The following is a 19027-nucleotide window of genomic DNA, read 5'->3' as shown; positions in this document are numbered from 1 at the left end:
GAGTGAAGCAGTAAACAACAGCAAAAAAATAATTATAAAAAATGATGACCTTTCTGTCCCGGAGTAGAGGATGGTCATGGATGCCAGGAAAAAATACTTTCATGACAAATGTTTTGTGTTCCAGTGTTGGAACACCCGATGTTTGTAGGCAGTTTGTTAAATCTGTCATATCTGTCTGCAATTCTGCAAAGGCTGAATGGAAAAACAAAAAAAATTTATAACTCCTTACAAACAATTTTGAAAACTACGGAAAGTAACATAGCAAAAAATAGTTTTCTGTGAACTGACCAGTATATAATATTAAATCTTCTTATAAAAAATTGTTTAATTTTTTTACCATTCTTCTGTTATTAATTTTCATACAAGTGGTTAGCTAAATTCTAGAATATATTTACAAGATCAATCTTTGCCCAAAGCTTTTGTGATTTAATTTCAAAATATTTATTTTATTCAACAATAAATGTTATAACCATAATTTTTGAAAGCAAAAAATCTAGAGTATTAAACAAAAAATTTTAACATTACCTAAAACATAAAACGTTAAACAGCCACATTTTACAGCACAAGAAGATCTATGAAGTTTTGTTTGGAAACTGTAAAACTAATATGAACTATACCGATGTCTTCCCCCTCGTACCTTGCTTACATTCAGATCGCACACTGTTCTCTAGTGTATCCATCTGAAGCTGGATCCTCTTGTACTCTTGCTCTGCCAAGGAATTTTTATGTCTCAAGACAATCAAAATGGCAAGACTAAGAAGCATAAGAAGGGCTCCTCCAACAGCTATCCCCCAAATAGCCTCGGGAGGGAACTTGTAAGTTTTCATCACTTCATAACGAAGGTAACCAACCTCATAACGCAGGTTTAAACCCACCCGCACCTAAAAGAATGAATGGAAATTCACAATTTTAAACATAGTTCAGAAATTCTGTTACACTTCAGCATAAAATTAGATGATTTCTGCATAAACTGATGAAAATACTTTTCTTTTGTTTCTCAAAAAAGGCCCTAGTTTTTTAGAAATATATAACATTGTCTCAAACGACATTTTATATATATATGTATAGGGTAACCTGTTCATCTGTCTATATAAATCTTTTTCTAGTCCTAGTTTTTTTAGAATATATATCATGTAAAAAGAAAAAGATGGGTTCTTTTCAAAGAAACTGATTATTACATTGATGCACCAAAACGTTATCTTTCTAGATACCTCAAAACAGTGTTTTATTTCAATGTTGTCCAATCAATGACCAGACTAGTGTTTGACATGGATATCCAATACTTGAACAGAACACCTGAAAGTACAATAGAGATATCTAGCTCACCACAACCATGGGAAGTGCATTGATGGTTGACCGTCCAAGCTCGTCTGTTCCTTGTGGCTGGTCCTCGGGAGGTAGACACACCAGTTGGGTCATGGCTAGTGAGGTCAGGTTGCAAGGTCGAGTACCAATACTTACACTGACCTCAGACTCCATGCTGGCTAGACGAAGATGTTCTCCCTGTTAATTGAAATAAATATTTTTTTTTTGTAATTACAGTTTCTCAAGACTTCAGTCAAATATACATTTAACGTATTAAACTTTTATAAATTATACTGAAAGCAAAAAGTGTATAAATAACCTAAAGGTAACAAAGAGTTTAAATAACATTTTCCATGTACTTTATCAAATATTCACAATCATCTGTTGACCATAATTCAAATTGAATGATAAGTATTGCAACCAGAATATGGATTTCCAAGATGTCTTCACAGACATGAATAAGAAATGTTTAAGGCGTGTGATTTTTCAAAAGCATGTTAAAATATTTTAGTTTTTTTTTTACCTCAATAACTAAGGATTCTCCTTTGTATAGTTTAATTCCATTTCCATTGAAAGAGAAGAACCTTGGATCTGGAACGTACACCATATCCGAGTGCAAGGCTGGAAAGTTTGCCTGAAGTTCCCTAACACTGGTAACATCATCCATAAGAAAACCGATCTGGAATTTGAGCTCATCTGCATGCACCCCAGTGTTTCTTTTACTGTTGGTCAGGAGGGATCGAACAGCATCTCTACTCAGAGATGGAGAGGGGCACACCATCTGAGAGTTACTGACGACTACACACACCTGATGATCAAGCAAGAAATTTGATTCATATATACTGTTACTTATTGGAGAAACATGCTGACGTATTATACTAAAATATATAAAGCACTTCTAATTTTATTTCAAGAAATAATTATCATCGCTATCCACTCTAAGCTACCTAATACACGTTATTTGATGTTGTACATCTACTTCCAAAGTCTAGTAAGTTGGTTCAATTACATAGTTTGTAAAACATCCACTTTACTACGCGTTAGTTGTTTGTTATATTTCTTACGTACACAGTACTGAATTTTGTAGAATATTAGTAGTTGTTGTTACAAATTCTCAAAAATTCTTAGTCCGTTGTCATTACAGTTTGCAGATGAACAATGGTGCTTTATCATAAAAAACAAATTAAGGGCAAATTACACACCCCAGATTAGAGCAATAAACAGTGGTGAAACTCTGAATTAGTGGTTAGTATCTACACTATTTTATCGGAAACCAAAACCTATTAGCACTTACAGTCTCGTTAAGGAGTGTTTCGTTGTTAAAAATAGCCATACGGGGTTGTTGGATAGCTCGTAGAGAAGTTCCCACTACTGTAATACTCCTTCCACCACTGCAACATCCATTATCAATCAGATAACAGTAAATACATAATACTACAACATTTATCATGAAATTATTCAACAGCTTTTATTATAAAACAATATAAAAAAAAAGGTTTTATATATATGTATATATGGACAATATTTCAAGTTTAACCAAAATGGTTCATTTTAATAACAACATCTCTTTCTGCTGACAACAGCAATTCTTCTGTAACTATCTACAAGGATGCTTTCTTCTCTTGGAATGAACCATGTACAGTTAGGAACCAGATTAAGTAAAGCAAAGTGTATTGATAAAAATGTACAAATATTTACAAGGAAAATTATCTTCCTCTTATTCTGTTTTGGTGGAAAAATAAACAGACCCGAGAGGACCGACTAACTAAATCCAACAAACTTCAAACAGACCGTTATCAGATTTGGAAACTATTTTTTACTGACATGTAACCAGAAGGAAAATGTAAGACATAATGTGGTCAGATCTAAATAAATAATGAATATTAAAAACTCATCATGGCCATTCCATCCTTAAATAAACTTTTCAAAACTGATGACACTGACAAAAACCAAATTTACCTGACAAAGCTCTTTAAAGGATAGATCCTTAGTATTGTTGGGTTAATGGTATACGTAAAAGGGTTCGATAACAATAAAGTAGCATTGTCGATAATGAGTATTAGTGCCGAGACATTGTAATCTGGTGTTGGTGCTCTGGTTGTCCGACAGCTGACCTGACTGTTGCTTGCTAAGGTTCTGAAAAATATCAATACACCGAGTTCTCCTACACTGATGCAAGCATGACAAATTTAATTAATTATTACAACATCAACTCTTGAGACTGAATTAAATGGGAATATTAAAAACACTGTTCATAACCTCTTAGGTTACTTGAAAAGTAGGTTTAGCAACTGATCAATAAGGTCAACCATTCCCTTCTTGTCATGCTAAAACTCTTTACATGAATAACATTAGATGATCCATGAAAAGCAAAATAAAATAACAAAGGTGGCCTTTATTTGACCACTTCTAAAGAATTATGTATATACAAGATTTTAACTCAGACTTTCTTTAACAGGTAACATAGCTTTGTCATCTTTACTCACCTGTTTCCACAATTTACACTTAGAGTAAGAACAGGTAGAAAAAATACTCAAACAAGTTCTTGATATTATTACATTTTTACTAGTGTTTTATGGAAATTAAGATAGCAAGGAGTTAGCAGAAATAACATTATACTAAGAGTAAAAACAGGTAGAAAAAAATACTCAAACAAGTTCTTGATATTATTACATTTTTACTAGTGTTTTATGAAAATTAAGATAGCAAGAAGTTAGCAGAAATAACATTTATACTGAGAGTAAGAACAGGTAGAAAAAATACTCAAACAAGTTCTTGATATTATTACATTTTTACTAGTGTTTTATGGAAATTAAGACAGCATTTACACATTATAACACTTAACATTTCATGCCCTTACCTTTCTAAAAACATTTATAAAATAATAAACCGTACCAACTTCATGGATTGGAGTATAATGTGACCATACTAAGCTTACCTGTCTACGATACATGGCAATCCATCTAAATAAATGGCCATTTGACTTCCAACATTAAGGTTTTCTCCACTCAAATACAATCTAGTTCCTCCTGCTTGTGGTCCAATGACTGGATCAACACTTTTCAATTTCACTTCCTAAGAAGGTTTGTAATATAAATAAAGAATTTATATTACCTATTATTTACACAACAATCTCGATTGGCAGGTTTATTTTTAAGATACACATTATAAAACAACAAAAAAAAAAGACCTTTTAACTTATCCGTAACTTGAAGTTTGAAGACAAAGTCCTTTCTTCGCGGTGGTACAGGGTTCCAAACTCAAATGTGGTTAATAACAACATTATAAATACAGTGTCGGAAAAAATAATTCAGTAACTGTTTTGAATATTAAGCACAAAGCTACATAATGGGTTATCTGTGCTCTGCCCACCATGGGTTTCAAAACTCGGTTTCTAGCATTGCAAGTCTGCAGACATACCGCTGTGCCACTGGGGGGACAAATTCAGTAATAGGAAAACAGTTAAAATGGTCAAGTATAATCACACATTTTCAGTAAGAATTCCATAAAGAGGCTTTTTTCCAGTGTGTAAAACGGTAAAAAATATCTGAGGGAAGAAAAAAAAACAAAAATATACCTTATTGTCCTTAATTATGCAAGAGTCTACAGTTAGGACATTGTATAAAACATGAAAAAAAAAACCTGGTTTCAGTGTGGGCATATATAATTTGTGAACGCATACCGAATCATTATTTTTACGTGTATATAATCTGCCCACCCCTTTAAAAATACAAAAAAGAATGCCCACAAATCGAGACGAAAACATCGGCCACACAAGTATTCCTAGATCAATAACACCAGAAGCACTTTTTGAAAGTAGTATCTCTTTGTGTAACTTTTACCTTTCTTTAATAAAGAAGCGTTTACATTACTCTTAACATAACCTTCATCCCATTTTTTTCGATATCTCACGTTTAATCAAACCTTACCTTATATAAAAATTGTTCTTGAGCTACAGTCACACCAGCATTATTCCCAACCACCACCTCAGCAGTTCTGGGTGTTTCACTCAGGCCAGTACGACAAACAACTCTAAGAAAAAGAAAGAAAAGAAAAAAGATTCACGAATACCCTGAATTTTACACATCCAGAAACACCATTTCGCAGTTTGTTGTAAAATTAAAACACTCACTGCACAAAAATAATTAATTTCACACATATACATATGTGATTATACATACAACTAATTTGTTGGTGGTTCTAGAGATACCGGGTGTGGCAAAAATAAGTAATCCATACGCACTATTATTCAATTTAGCCATCCATACTCTTCCAGCCATCTCAGCATTTTCCAGTATGTCTGTAACAGCCGTTTACAAACACATTTATATTTCAGCTACACCTGGTTACCAACTTGTATCAGATCGGTGTGCAGTGTTTAATCATTGTACAGCAATCTGTACTTTCAACAGTTCTTGTACAGTACAAATAGTAACACATCCAAATCCCTTCTGGGATCGAAAGGCAACCCATTTAACCACATGGGAAGTTAGGAAAAGGTTTACTTTAAAGTGCTGCAACTCATTAGTTATACTTCAGATGTTTTTATAACAATCTTACCTTATTGACACACTATATTCAACTGGAATGCACGGAATCCCACCAACAGTGATCTTGTTGTTTATTTCTCGCTCGTTGGTGCCGAGATTACTTCCCTCAATGGCAATTAAGGTGCCACCTTCAATAGGCCCACTTAATGGATGAATCTATCAACGAGAAAGGAAGACAATTAGTGTTACAAGTATACATACACACACACAGGAGGTGAATTTACACATTCTATTTGGTTTACTCTTAATACCCTAAACATGCTAATAGCATTATGTAAATTTCCATTTTGAAAAGGTGTGAAACTTTGGGTCTCTAGTTAGACAGAGGGAACAGTCAGTCTGTCCTCCATGACTTCCCAGGAGATGACACTTGAATAGCGTGACTAACAAGTATTAGATAACGCAGTGCATTAGTCAAAATATCAAGACAAAACAGTAATTTGTGCACGCTGCACGTTTGATTAAAATGGACAGCTAGGTTTTACTAAATACAGAAATTTGACAAAACAGCAAAATATTGTCTAAGAACGTTGTCTTTTTTTTTGTAACAATTGTTTTCTTAAATGCTAAGTCAACCAACGGGTTTAAACACACACACACACAGGAGGTGAATTTACACAAGACATATTTACATTATATTTGGTTTACTCTTAATACCTTAAACATGCTAATAGCATTATGTAAATTTCCATTTTGAAAAGGCGTGAACCAGAAAGAAAGATTACTCAATGCAAATGCAAAACCTTATTTAAATAACTGTCGTTGAATGTATTTCTTTATAAACATCAAAATATGCTTGGCATTATTTATTAAACATGTCACATTTTAAGGCTGCTACTCAACTGATCTGTTATATCTATTTATAGATTTATTTTGTGTTGATGTCAACTAGACACCAATTCTTTATATCAAGCAAATTTCTAAGCACCAGGTGTCATCCACCTCACACCAGGTAGCATCCAATAGTTAAGAGCCTGGTAACACCCAACAGCTAAGTGTCATCCACATGCTAAGAACCAGGTAACACCCAACAGCTAAGAGCTAGGTGTCATCCACCTGCTAAGAACCAGGTAACACCCAACAGCTAAGAGCTAGGTGTCATCCACCTGCTAAGAACCAGGTAACACCCAACAGCTAAGAGCTAGGTGTCATCCACCTGCTAAGAACCAGATAACACCCAACTGCTAAGAGCTCACTGCTAATGTTAAGTGTCAAAAGATACAAATTGTTTTGTTTGGTCAATTTTTCTTTGTTCCAAGATGATGTGATTTTTGACACACACACAAACAGGACTGTCTAACAGTAAAAAAAAAGGTTTCTTAGACATGAACATAATCTGTGTCACAACATAATATATTTCATAAACCTGCCATAATGTAAAAGTCCCAAAACTACCAGTTATACATTATTAACTAATGATTTAATGTATAAGTCAGCTTTTTTAATATGTGATCATCTTTACAAAACAGATTCAAAATCTTTACGTGTACAGATTCACTAATAAAAAAAATGCACGTTTGGTCGCTACTTCGTCTTATTCTAAACAGAAGAGATTAACACTCACCCAGTCCACACGAGGCAGGGGACAAGTCAGTGCTGGAGTCTCAACACAAGAGTCACTGTAGTGGCATTGGTTACCACACCAAGCACACCGAAACTTTGGGTCTCTAGTTAGACAGAGGGAACAGTCAGTTTGTCCTCCATGACTTCCCAGGAGATGACACTTGAATAGCGTGACTAACAAGTATTAGATAACGCAGTGCATTAGTCAAAATATCAAGACAAAACAGTAATTTGTGCACGCTGCACGTTTGATTAAAATGACAGCTAGGTTTTACTAAATACAGAAATTTGACAAAACAGCAAAATATTGTCTAAGAACGTTGTCTTTTTTTTTTTGTAACAATTGTTTTCTTAAATGCTAAGTCAACCAATGGGTTTAAAAACAAAGAAAAGAGGTTCTTATTTAGATAGGTAACATACGAAATATACCAACTAAACTCATCTTGAGAGATACAAAATACATGTTTCTCATTGTGGTATGTACAGAATTAAAATCAGTTGAGAACAATTTTATTAATCTTTTTTAATATCAGTCAGTCTTCATTTGATTTTAAACATGAAAAAGTTATTTCAGTATTATATAAAATAATCAATACGAACTTCTGATCAAAGCAAGCTATCTTACTTAGATCAATCATATAAATAAAAATTAACCCCCAACCGGGTAACGAGTAGAACCAATTAATGTAAAAATTAGTATGACGATAATGTTCTGGGAGATTAAAAAAAAAGTATAAAATAAACACTTCTTAAAAATAACTTTTGCTACCATGAAAAATGTTGACATGAATAACATTATAAGTGGATTTTAAACCTAAATGTGCCGGAACACACAAATTAATACAAAATGTTGTCCCTTTTGAGTCAATTTTTTAATACTGTAATACAGGGTTTCATCAGGGGGTAAGCCCTCAGAGATAATAAGGTAATAATTACCTATTATTTGATCTATATAGGTGTCGCCATGCCAGAAAACTGTTAATGTAACATTTAACTGCTGAACCTCAGCTTTATACCTATACTGTGAAAAAAAAAAAAACATTTTCAGTTAATGATCAATTAATCCAACACATTTTCACAATTATGTATTTAAATTGAGAACTAATATAATCAGAAGCTGATAAGTACAAAAAACTCTAGAGCAATGTCAAAAGGTTTATGCTACTTTCTTTTTAACATTTCAAATGTGGTGCTGCTTTTAGCAGCACACAAGTCTTAATATCAAATAAATCTGAAATGAATTTCATTCAGAGATCCTCCGAAATACGACATTTTTGGAAACTTAAATCAAATAAAAGCAAAGTGCGTTTTCCTAAAAACGTCATACAATCTTACCAACGTTTCAGCACACATGATTTTGTTTCCATGGATTCTCGCTAAAACTTGTTCTTTGGCCCCTTCTATTTCTACAACACAATGAAAGTCGTCCTACAAAAACATAAAACCAACAATTTAATTGTACTTTCCGTTAAGTGGGATCAATTTCCAATATAGATCTTTCTACCTATGAAGATAAAAAAAAATATTTATCCCTATAATTAATATAACTAATTCAATATACCATTCCGACAAGGCCATTAAATCTTTATACATTCTTGTTCTATGTGTACAAGTTACCAAACAAAGAGAAAGAAAATTGTTTTTGTTTTTTGTACACCAAAACGTGAACTTCAAATGATGAAAACACGACACAGAGGCTTAATCTATTATTTGATTTGTTACTCCTGCTATCTAAACACCTGAAATTAGCGGTGAATAATGGATTTACCAAATAAAATATTCTCTTTTCGACAAACCACTCTTATGCATTTGTCACAATTCAATTTTTCCACCATGAAAGGGAACCAGTTTTGTTTATAAATTTCTATAAACAGACTGGTTCTGGCTTTCTTTCCGTAAAACTGTAAGTTCTATGGTTCTGGCTTTCTTTCCATAAAAACTGTAAGTTCTAGTTACATAACCTGGTTTGCTCAATTGGAAAAACTAATTGCATATGATGCTGAAAACTGTCCTAATATATATATTTGTCTTTTAGTGTTAAATCATAATTCCTTAGTATAACTATCTTATTAATGCCTTGAATTTTTAGTTGAAAAAAAAAAACATTTACAAACCAATGAACTAGGAAGATTCTTCCCATCTAAAGCAATTTCCTTTCTTACACCATTAGGAAGAAGGATTTCCTCATTCGTGGCAAAACTAGGACAATACCGCCTTCCTTTCATGAGAGAGTTCTGTGGATTCTGTGCAAAAAAGACGTCGTAGTCACAATTTAATTCTTGACGTACAAGTTATGCACAACACTGACAGCTATAAATCATAAAACGTAGTATATATATATATATATATATCAATGTGAGTAATCTATATACTAATTTCAACTAATCTTATCTCTAATGAAGTGACTGAACAACTCGGGTTTGTTTACTTTCCAATACATAACCTAAGAAAATCACATTCTTTCAGTACTTTCCTATCAGTTGAAATGTATATATATAAAAAAATAATTATCTTTAGCAAGAGTTCATTGTAAAACCAGCCGCAATATTTGGTTGGCAAACCACTAATTATCTGAATGTAACAGTGAATCTCCACATAAGCAGAACAAAGTAAAAAGCATGCCAACTGAATTTATACAGTTTTATGAGAAACAAAAGTGTGGAAACTTTTGAGATAACAATGTATAATAACTGTTTTAGATACAGGACTTGAAGATAAACATAAATCAAAAGAAAGAGAAAAATATAAATACCTTTAAAATAGACAGATATGCATTCAAACATGTTAGTTAAGCTATAGAAGATGTAAAGTTATAAGGCTAGTCACCAAATTATAAAAATTTTTAAAGTCATGCCTTAAAGAGTACTTACGTTTTCTCCTGTGATTATAGTCCTTCGACAAGAACCAGCATTGTGCATACAATGGTTCTCTTGAAGACACCAGCTACAAGCCCATGAACTGGTAACACATGTCGAGCACCTTATGGGAAAAATCACGAGTCAAGATTTTCAACTATGCCACGGACCTAACATTCAGTTATGATCTGGCTAAAACAACTCCTTGTGCCTACATTGAAACTAACGACTGTCATTCACAGGTAGCTAAAACTGTACATTAAGTTCCATCTGAATACAGAGAAAACTAATAGCATACTCAGATCATAAAACATGGATTCTTGTATTTCAGCATCCAGATGTTCACTCTATACTAATTATAAAAGAACATGATTTTCATCTTTTACAAAACAGATACTTACAGCTACGTTAAAACTTGTATAATCCTCAAAACTTTTACAAAACAGATACTTACAGCTACGTTAAAAACTTGTATAATCCTCAAAACCTTTACAAAACAGATACTTACAGCTATGTTAAAAACTTGTATAATCCTCAAAACTTTTACAAAACAGATAATTACAGCTACGTTAAAACTTGTATAATCCTCAAAACTTTTACAAAACAGATACTTACAGCTACATTAAAACTTGTATAATTCTCAAAACGTTTACAAAACAGATACTTACAGCTACGTTAAAACTTGTATAATTCTCAAAACTTTTACAAAACAGATACTTACAGCTACATTAAAACTTGTATAATCCTCAAAACTTTTACAAAACAGATACTTACAGCTATGTTAAAACTTGTATAATCCTCAAAACTTTTACAAAACAGATACTTACAGCTACGTTAAAACTTGTATAATCCTCAAAACTTTTACAAAACAATAACAGAACATGGAAATGTAAACATTCTATATCACGTGAGAACATTAAATTTTCTTTGGTGTTTTATCCTTGACCCGAATTGAACACATTAAACAGAGAAGATATAGGATGAAATGTCTCAATTTTTTTAATAAGTTTCATAGAGCAGGAAAAACAATTCAACAGCTTTCAAGTCGCATGCTACACTTACGTTTTATGAACAGAGCAGTCATAAAAAGCAAAAGGTTTATGAAGAAAGTCAGTATTGGTTTCACTTGAACGAACTGCAAGGTCGACTGTGACATGATCTGCCAAATTCATGGAGAAAAAAAAAACATCCCTGAAATGTTACTGCTAAATCTATTAACACAACTAGTACAGTAATTTTATAAACATGACTTCATCACCACGATGCAATGCACTAGTATATTTATTTCAATCACAACCGACTCTAACACTACCATGTTTACAATATTCTCAAGTAATCCTTTCTTCAATTGTCATTTTTGATATTTTTCTTACTTTTTTCCATGTTATTATACATAATGCTGCTGTTTTAATATATAACATTCTTTTTCAAGATATAAAGCTTAAGAGAAAACCACTTTTTTTTTTATCCAAATAACTAGTTTGACTATTTTTTTCTACCTTTTTCAGGTAAAATAGGAGGGCGATCTTCAATTCTTGGTGTCATGCATGCTAGTCCTGCTCCAGTCACTCGAGCCCTGACTGTAGCACTGTTTCCAAACACACACAGATAATGTGCTCCAAATGGAAGATTGGGAAGTTGGTTGATGACCAGCTCCACCTTGTGAGAATAAAAAGCAACACTAAATTGCCAGGTGTACTGATTAAGCCGTCTTTATCAACGTACACATACAATACCGTGTTATCATGATGAGATTCTAAGATAAAAAAGGAAGATTAATTACTATTGAATTTCATACACGAATATGGTTGGAGCACTTCAAACTAAAGATCTGATATAAAATTACTACTGACACTTTCATTAATCCCTTATCCTGATGGATGATCATACATAGTCATTAAAGTTAAGAACAGGACTACTACAGTTCCTCCTACATCATGCAGAGTTGACTTTATCTTACTTGACGGAAGCCCCAAACAGCTCAATTCTGTCTTCCTATTATACTACAAGTTTGAAACATTGATTAGCTTAACGAAACTTTAGGTGACTTATACGACATATTCCCTTGAAGATTTGTTTAAAATAAAAAAGGGGAGTAGTTTTTGAGCATAGTGCTTCATTCATTAAGAGCATGTGATCAACTTGTATTTTCAGAAGAGTTTAGCACTAACAGAATGACTGAATCCAAATACGATCTTTGGATTAAAGAGAGCTTTCTCACTTTTTAACTATTTTTATATTTTCAACCCCAAACTTATATTAAAGTTTAACATAACTAAATATTTCAAAAACACTAGTATTAACATATTAACAATGCAATAAAATGTGTGTGTAGGCTTTTCATAAAAAATTCAAAAGCTTCCAGAGGATTTTTAGAACTGGAAGACATTTTTCGAGATCTTAATTTTATACCATCAAGATTTTAAGCTCTACGAATTTGTCTGGAGAATTGGCAGCTAAGGGCCTCCATTTTGACTTCATTTCTTTCATCATAATCTCATTCTCTGTATAAACTAAGACTCTAAAATCTTTATGATATTTGATTGTGAATGAAAAGTACCATCAAGAGTTAATTAAACAGAGATGGCCCAGGTTCGACAACTTTTTCTGATTGAATTATTTAAGCGAGGGTGCTTTATAATCTTATAGAAACAACCTGAACTTCATAATAATCAGTTCGGCATTCGACGATCCTGATAAACAAAAAAAGACTACTGGAGCAAGAATGAAATTGATGAATTTCTGTAAAGAATAATCGCCAAGTTCGTATTTCACTTATCTTACCATGGCCGTGCTGGTGATGGGAAGTTGTTCTGGCTTGACTGCTTGAACATCAATACACTGTTGTGTGTTTAATGATAGCCAACGGGGAGAACTAACACCAAAGCTGGTGGTGGCATTCTGACAAGCACTCTTAACTGTACACCTGAATTGAAATCAATTCCATTTTAGTGTAAAGTTATAACAGAAACGTATAACAAGAAAAAAACCAAAAAAATCAAGTACTCAATCACAAGTTAAAAATATGAACCCTGAAAGTATCAGGTAATCACTGAGTTGATTGAGTAGTTTCCATTACGTTTACTGTAGTACCAGCAATTCTGTTTTCAAAATGTCGTTGTTGTTGTTTTTTTTTTTTATTAAGAACTGTAAGAATGTCCAATCATAATACATGGTTTGTGGGCAAATTTAACCTATCACGTCACGATTTTTAATTCCCTTTGTAGGTCATTACAAATTTCAAATATTTCTTTTTAAATTAACTCAACAGCTAAAGTGTGAAACTTGCAATTTAATATCTCAGTTGTAACAATGACTTCTTTATGTATTACTTTCTCGCCTGAGGGATTTGATTGAAGTGTTTAAGATTATTAAATGTATTGATAATATTGATTCATCAAACAATAGGACAAGTGGTCATAAATTTAAATTTTGGCAGCGTAAGAGTCATCTGCAGTTTAGACAGTATTACTTTTCAAACAGGGTGGTGGAGGCAGAAAATTTAACTGAGTTCCGAAATGATTGGAGAAATACATGAGTAAAAAAGGGGGTGGTTATAGTTGGAAGCTGGAAGATACATCCTTGATAGGCTACTAAGCTCCGAGTATTTCATGACAATTAATAATGCTTCTAATTTTTAGAGAAACTTGTTTGCTTGTTGTTAAGCGCAAAGTTACGCAATTTTTTATTTATGCTTTGCCTACCGCGAGTATCGAAACCCGGTCTTTAGCGTTAAAAGCCTACAGACTTGCCGCTGTGCCACTGTGGGTCTTTTTTTTTTTAGAGAAAGAGTTACGAAGTTAGGTCTGGCATAGCCTACCGGTTAGGGCGATCGACTCGCAATCTACGGATCGTGGGTTCGATTCCCGTCACCGAACATACTTACTCTTTCCGCCATGTGGATGTTATAATGTGACAGTCAATCCATCAATTCGTTGGTAAAAGAGTAGCCCACAAGTTGGAGGTGGGTGGTGTTGACTAGCTGCCTTCTCTCTAGCCTACCACTGCTAAGTTAGGGATGGCTAGCGCAGATAGCCCTAATGTAACTTTGCATGAAAGTCAAATCAATAATGAAGTTTTAATGATAGCTTTTCTTGGAAATATGAAAAATCAAATAACATCTACAAGCTCAGCACTTCAAGTAGAAACCAATGTGAACAAGACTTTACGGAATAATACGCTCTTTACTAACATATAAATTGCTTTTATTTCATCCCTCAAGATAAGAATGACGTCATTAAGAGAAACCGCTGGAATTTCAGAAAGAACAGTGTACCGTAAACAAGTTTCAAATTTCTCCGCTGTTAAACACCGCCCATAAAAGTCGTTCTAACGTTTAAAAGGCACCTAATAAGATCACTATAAACACATAGTTGGTTTGACCGAGTGTTTATAAACAGAACTAGCTGTAAATCTGTAATCCGACACTGTTTATCGTTCAGACGAAGTTAAAAAAATCGTCACGATATTGAAGGAAATATTAATGAATGTCGTTTCAGTAAACACTAGTAGGACTATAAAACACGCAATTCCTGACACCACTCTCTATCGGGTTAACACGCTTAAAACATAAATGTAGTCGAAAATGCACTGGGTCGTTAGTTGAAAATGTTCTAAAATCTTGGTTCATTACTAACCCTAAAAGCATGAGAACCACGTGCTCCCCGACTTGGAAGCTTGTTGTATTAACTGTAGCAGATCTTTAAGAGTGTGACCTCAGGGTTTTGTTTTGTTTTAATTTCGCGCAAAGCTACACGAGGGCTATCTGCGCTAGCCGTCCCCAATTCAGCAGTGTAAGACTAGAGGGAAGGCAGCTAGTCATCACCACCCACCGCCAACTCTTTGGCTACTCTTTTACCAACGAATAGTGGGATTGAACGTCACATTATAACGCCCCCACGGCTGAAATGGCGAGCATGTTTGGTGTGACAGGGATTCGAACCCGCGAACCTCAGATTGCGAGTCGAGTGCCTTAACCACCTGGCCAAACCTCAGGGTTCACTTGGTTTGTTCGTTTTAGAGTAAAGCCACATTGGGCTATCTACCGTGTCCACGCGAGGATTCAAACCCCGATTTTAGCACTGTAAGTTCGCAAACTTAGCGCTGACTCACCTGGGGGCTCCCAGTTAAGTTGGGTCGCTTACTTTAATGAAATTCCCTGGTTTATGACAAGCTGAATTTATCATCATAGGCCTGATTTATATTAATCACACAACCTTAGAGGCATATTCCACAAATGTTAACTCTGTTAGTTAGTTTGGAATTGACTTCCACCGTGATAAAAACGCTTCCCGTCGATACCGTAAATAGTGATTTTATCAACCACAAGTGTTCTAGATTTAGTTGTTTGTTACTGAATTTCGCCCAAAGCTACATCGAGGGCTATATGTGCTAGTTGTCCCTGATTTTGAAGTGACAGACCATAGGGAAGACAACTAGTGAACACCACCCACTCTTGGACTACAGTAGTTAAATAGTGAGATTTGACCATTACTCTTATAACGCACCCAAGGCTTCAGAATGCAATATGCAATTTTACGGTAGCGGGATGGAGAAACTATAGACCCTTGGATTCACCGTCCGGCACTTTTAACCACTTGTTCAGTGACGGGGTTCGATTCCGCCACCCGTAGATTGAGAATCGGCTGTCTTAACCACCAGGCCACGCCAGGGCCCAAATAATGTTAAAATGCGAAACCTACCTGCATATCAAACGGATTTTATATATTTGCTAAGCTTCAAAACATAAACGTTGTTAAACAACTTCTAATTACGCCATCTTGATAACGTGGACAAAGCGCAACTTCAGAAAAAAAAAACACAAAAAAAAAACATTATTCTGTACTACGCGTGTTTAGGTACATAAATCATAAAAATATTCTCAAGTACAAAATTACGTCATTATACACTCTTATAACAACACGAAAACATTCAGACTAGCCCAAGTTTATAGTTTTAATAACATTTGAAGGTTTTTAACAATTCGATTGTTAAATCGGATCAAGATTCATTTTTGTCTGTATTAATAATGTAGTATGAACAACTAATACCGTAGACTTACTGTTTCTCGAGGGAACACCAGCCGCAGTAAGGGTTTCTTGCTCTTAGACACAATTCACAACTGTTGTGCTGGTGACATTTTGCTATCCGTACTTTGGCTAACTACAAAAAAAAGGAAAGAAAAGTATTAATAAAAGAAACAGGGATCTGAAACTTGTTATATCACACACATTGCATTGCGTACCTAGTTGTTATTGTTGTTTTTTTTTAACGGTAACCACGAATCTACTAGTTTAGCACGCTTACCACTGGACCACACTTGGCTCTCCTGAAAACTTTCAAAAATTAATTCAGACTCGTTTCACTTCTCCAACTTGTAACTCTTACTAAATCAGGTAAATAAAACTTAAGTGTATTGACAACAGATTAAACAAGTTATAAATATTCAGTTTCTCGCTACGTTGCGGTTTACACCGATTGCTTATCAAGTCACTCACTGTCTGAGATATGAAAACGTTTTTGAATGAAAAGAAGCTTCTCTATTGGTCAAAATTGTAAGGCAAGCTCCAATACACCTCAACCAGTGCTGATTCCGGGAAAACGCAACCTTCATAATAGCGACGGGTCGACTGGGAAAGTGGAAAAATGATATCACAAATTTCAAGGAAAAAACAATTTTGGAAAGAGAAAAAAATATATATTGGTAATGCACAGCACGCTACGCTCCTGGAGCTAAAGGGTTAAAACCTCAAAGTGTTACTCGTAGTTTGATGTTTTTGTATATTGTTTAACAAAAAGCTACACAATGGGCTATCTGTGCTGTGCCAACCACGGGTATCGAGATTCTATTTTTAGCGTTATAAGCCTTTAAACTTTCCACTGAGGTGCATTGTATCACTAGAAATGCCTTTTATATATATACATATCAACTCAAACTGTCACAAACATAATATGATAACTGCAAATCTTTTGCAAATTAATAACATGTGCTCACGAGAAGACAAGCCTAACTTAAACACCTTCTTAGAATGAAGGTTTTTAATTATGGGATGCATTCAATATTACAGACGATAATCCACGACAGTAACGTTAAAGAAGTGATCAAAAACTTACCCTGTACGTAGAGGCCACATAGATGAACTGCCCTGACTTGTCCACTTGGAGGTCAGCTATGATTGGATTGCCTAAATCAATAGGTACCTCCTCAAACTCGTCTACGTCATCACCGCTGTTTATTAGTACCTTTAGAAGTTGAATATAAACAAAACAGAGTCAGTCACTAGTGCAGACTCAAACTCATCTACACCATCACCGCTGTTTATTAGTACCTTTAGAAGTTGAGTATAAACAAAACAGAGTCAGTCACTAGTGCAGACTCAAACTCATCTACATCATCACCGCTGTTTATTAGTACCTTTAGAAGTTGAGTATAAACAAAACAGTCAGTCACTAGTACACACTCAAACTCATCTACATCATCACCGCTGTTTATTAGTACCTTTAGAAGTTGAATATAAACAAAACAGAGTCAGTCACAAGTACAGATTTACCTGCGTTGAATATCAGAAATTTGGAAATTATAACTACACCACTGTGGCCCGTGGGGGTGTTACAATGTGACGGTCAATCCCACTATTCGTTGGTAAAAAGAGTATTCCAAGAGTTGGCGGTGGGTGGTGATGACTAGCTGCCTTCCCTATAGTCTTTCACTGCTAAATTGGGAACGGCTAGCGCAGATAGCCGTCGCGTGGCTTTGCGCGAAATTCAAACCAAACCTACACAAAGGGCCATCCGTGCTGTGCCCACCACGGGTATTGAAACCCCAGTTTCTAGCGTTGCAAGTCCGCAGACGTATCGCTGTGCCAATGTGGGGCAGGGCGGGCATATACGGCGACGTTGAGGAAAGAAAACCGCGTACCGAATATTTACGAAAAATATATATATTTCTATATAAAAAGTTCGATTTACATCGTGTAAGGGAGATTACGTCACAAAGATTATTTATTCGTGTCGAGCTACTACATCTCAACTGGTCACGCAACGTGAACATCTTATTTAGCAATTAAAATTACTTTGTGTTTAAAAATTCTAAGAAACGTATGAAGAATATTCGTTGATACGAAGAAGAAAAAATTTTTTTCATGGAATGACGAAAGTTATAAATGGAAGATCAAATATAGCTTTTGGAACCTGAACAGTTTATTAACCTCTTCGGTGTAAGGACTGTCTGAAACGAGACGTCTCGTATTACTAATTGCACCACTGTGGCATTTGGTAACAGAAACAAGCACAAACTTAAGCATAAACGTATATAGAAGTTGTTTCCTAGGTTTCAGCAACTTTCAAGACTTTTATTAAGGGAATATTATTTTTAAAATCCGTATTTACTATCCATGCAAACCAAACGTACAGTGTACCTTACGTACAATTATAAGCTTTTTTTTTGTTTGTTTGTAGTTATGCACAAAGCTACACAATGGGCTATCTGTGCACTGCCCACCACGTGTATTGAAAGCCGGTTTCTAGCGTTGTGAGTCCGCAGACATACCGCTCTGCCACTGGGCGCACACTTATAAATACATATAATGCTTGGAGACGGCTTGAATGGGTAATGAAGAAAAACTTTAATATAAGTTTAACATAACAGCAAATGTACAACATTTCGACAAAAGTTTTGTCATCATCAGATACCCAAAACCTTGTCGAAACGTTGTACATTTGCTGTTATGTTAAACTTATATTAAAGTTTTTCTT

General features: G+C 34.5%; 1 protein-coding gene across 1 annotated transcript in view; it reads right to left on the bottom strand.

Moving 5' to 3' along the window:
• The window catches only part of LOC106468627 (plexin-B-like), a 50006-nt gene that overhangs the window by 9623 nt on the left and 21356 nt on the right, over positions 1–19027 (bottom strand). The window contains exons 4-22 of the mRNA XM_022396972.1: positions 17387–17515; positions 16335–16435; positions 13058–13199; positions 11773–11932; positions 11336–11432; positions 10289–10397; positions 9533–9661; positions 8754–8846; positions 8355–8439; positions 7420–7592; positions 5866–6011; positions 5235–5337; positions 4244–4380; positions 3265–3441; positions 2600–2696; positions 1829–2113; positions 1327–1503; positions 638–881; positions 50–192 (exon numbers count right to left, since the gene is read on the bottom strand). Coding sequence (XP_022252680.1) covers positions 50–192; positions 638–881; positions 1327–1503; positions 1829–2113; positions 2600–2696; positions 3265–3441; positions 4244–4380; positions 5235–5337; positions 5866–6011; positions 7420–7592; positions 8355–8439; positions 8754–8846; positions 9533–9661; positions 10289–10397; positions 11336–11432; positions 11773–11932; positions 13058–13199; positions 16335–16435; positions 17387–17515 — 2727 coding nt within the window. The remainder of the gene's footprint in view (positions 1–49; positions 193–637; positions 882–1326; positions 1504–1828; positions 2114–2599; positions 2697–3264; positions 3442–4243; positions 4381–5234; positions 5338–5865; positions 6012–7419; positions 7593–8354; positions 8440–8753; positions 8847–9532; positions 9662–10288; positions 10398–11335; positions 11433–11772; positions 11933–13057; positions 13200–16334; positions 16436–17386; positions 17516–19027) is intronic.

Source organism: Limulus polyphemus, unplaced genomic scaffold, assembly GCF_000517525.1.
Source record: "Limulus polyphemus unplaced genomic scaffold, Limulus_polyphemus-2.1.2 Scaffold3088, whole genome shotgun sequence".
Classification (NCBI taxonomy): domain Eukaryota; kingdom Metazoa; phylum Arthropoda; class Merostomata; order Xiphosura; family Limulidae; genus Limulus; species Limulus polyphemus.
Note: the sequence above shows the minus strand (reverse complement) of the source record. Positions and strands in the feature narration are given on the sequence as shown.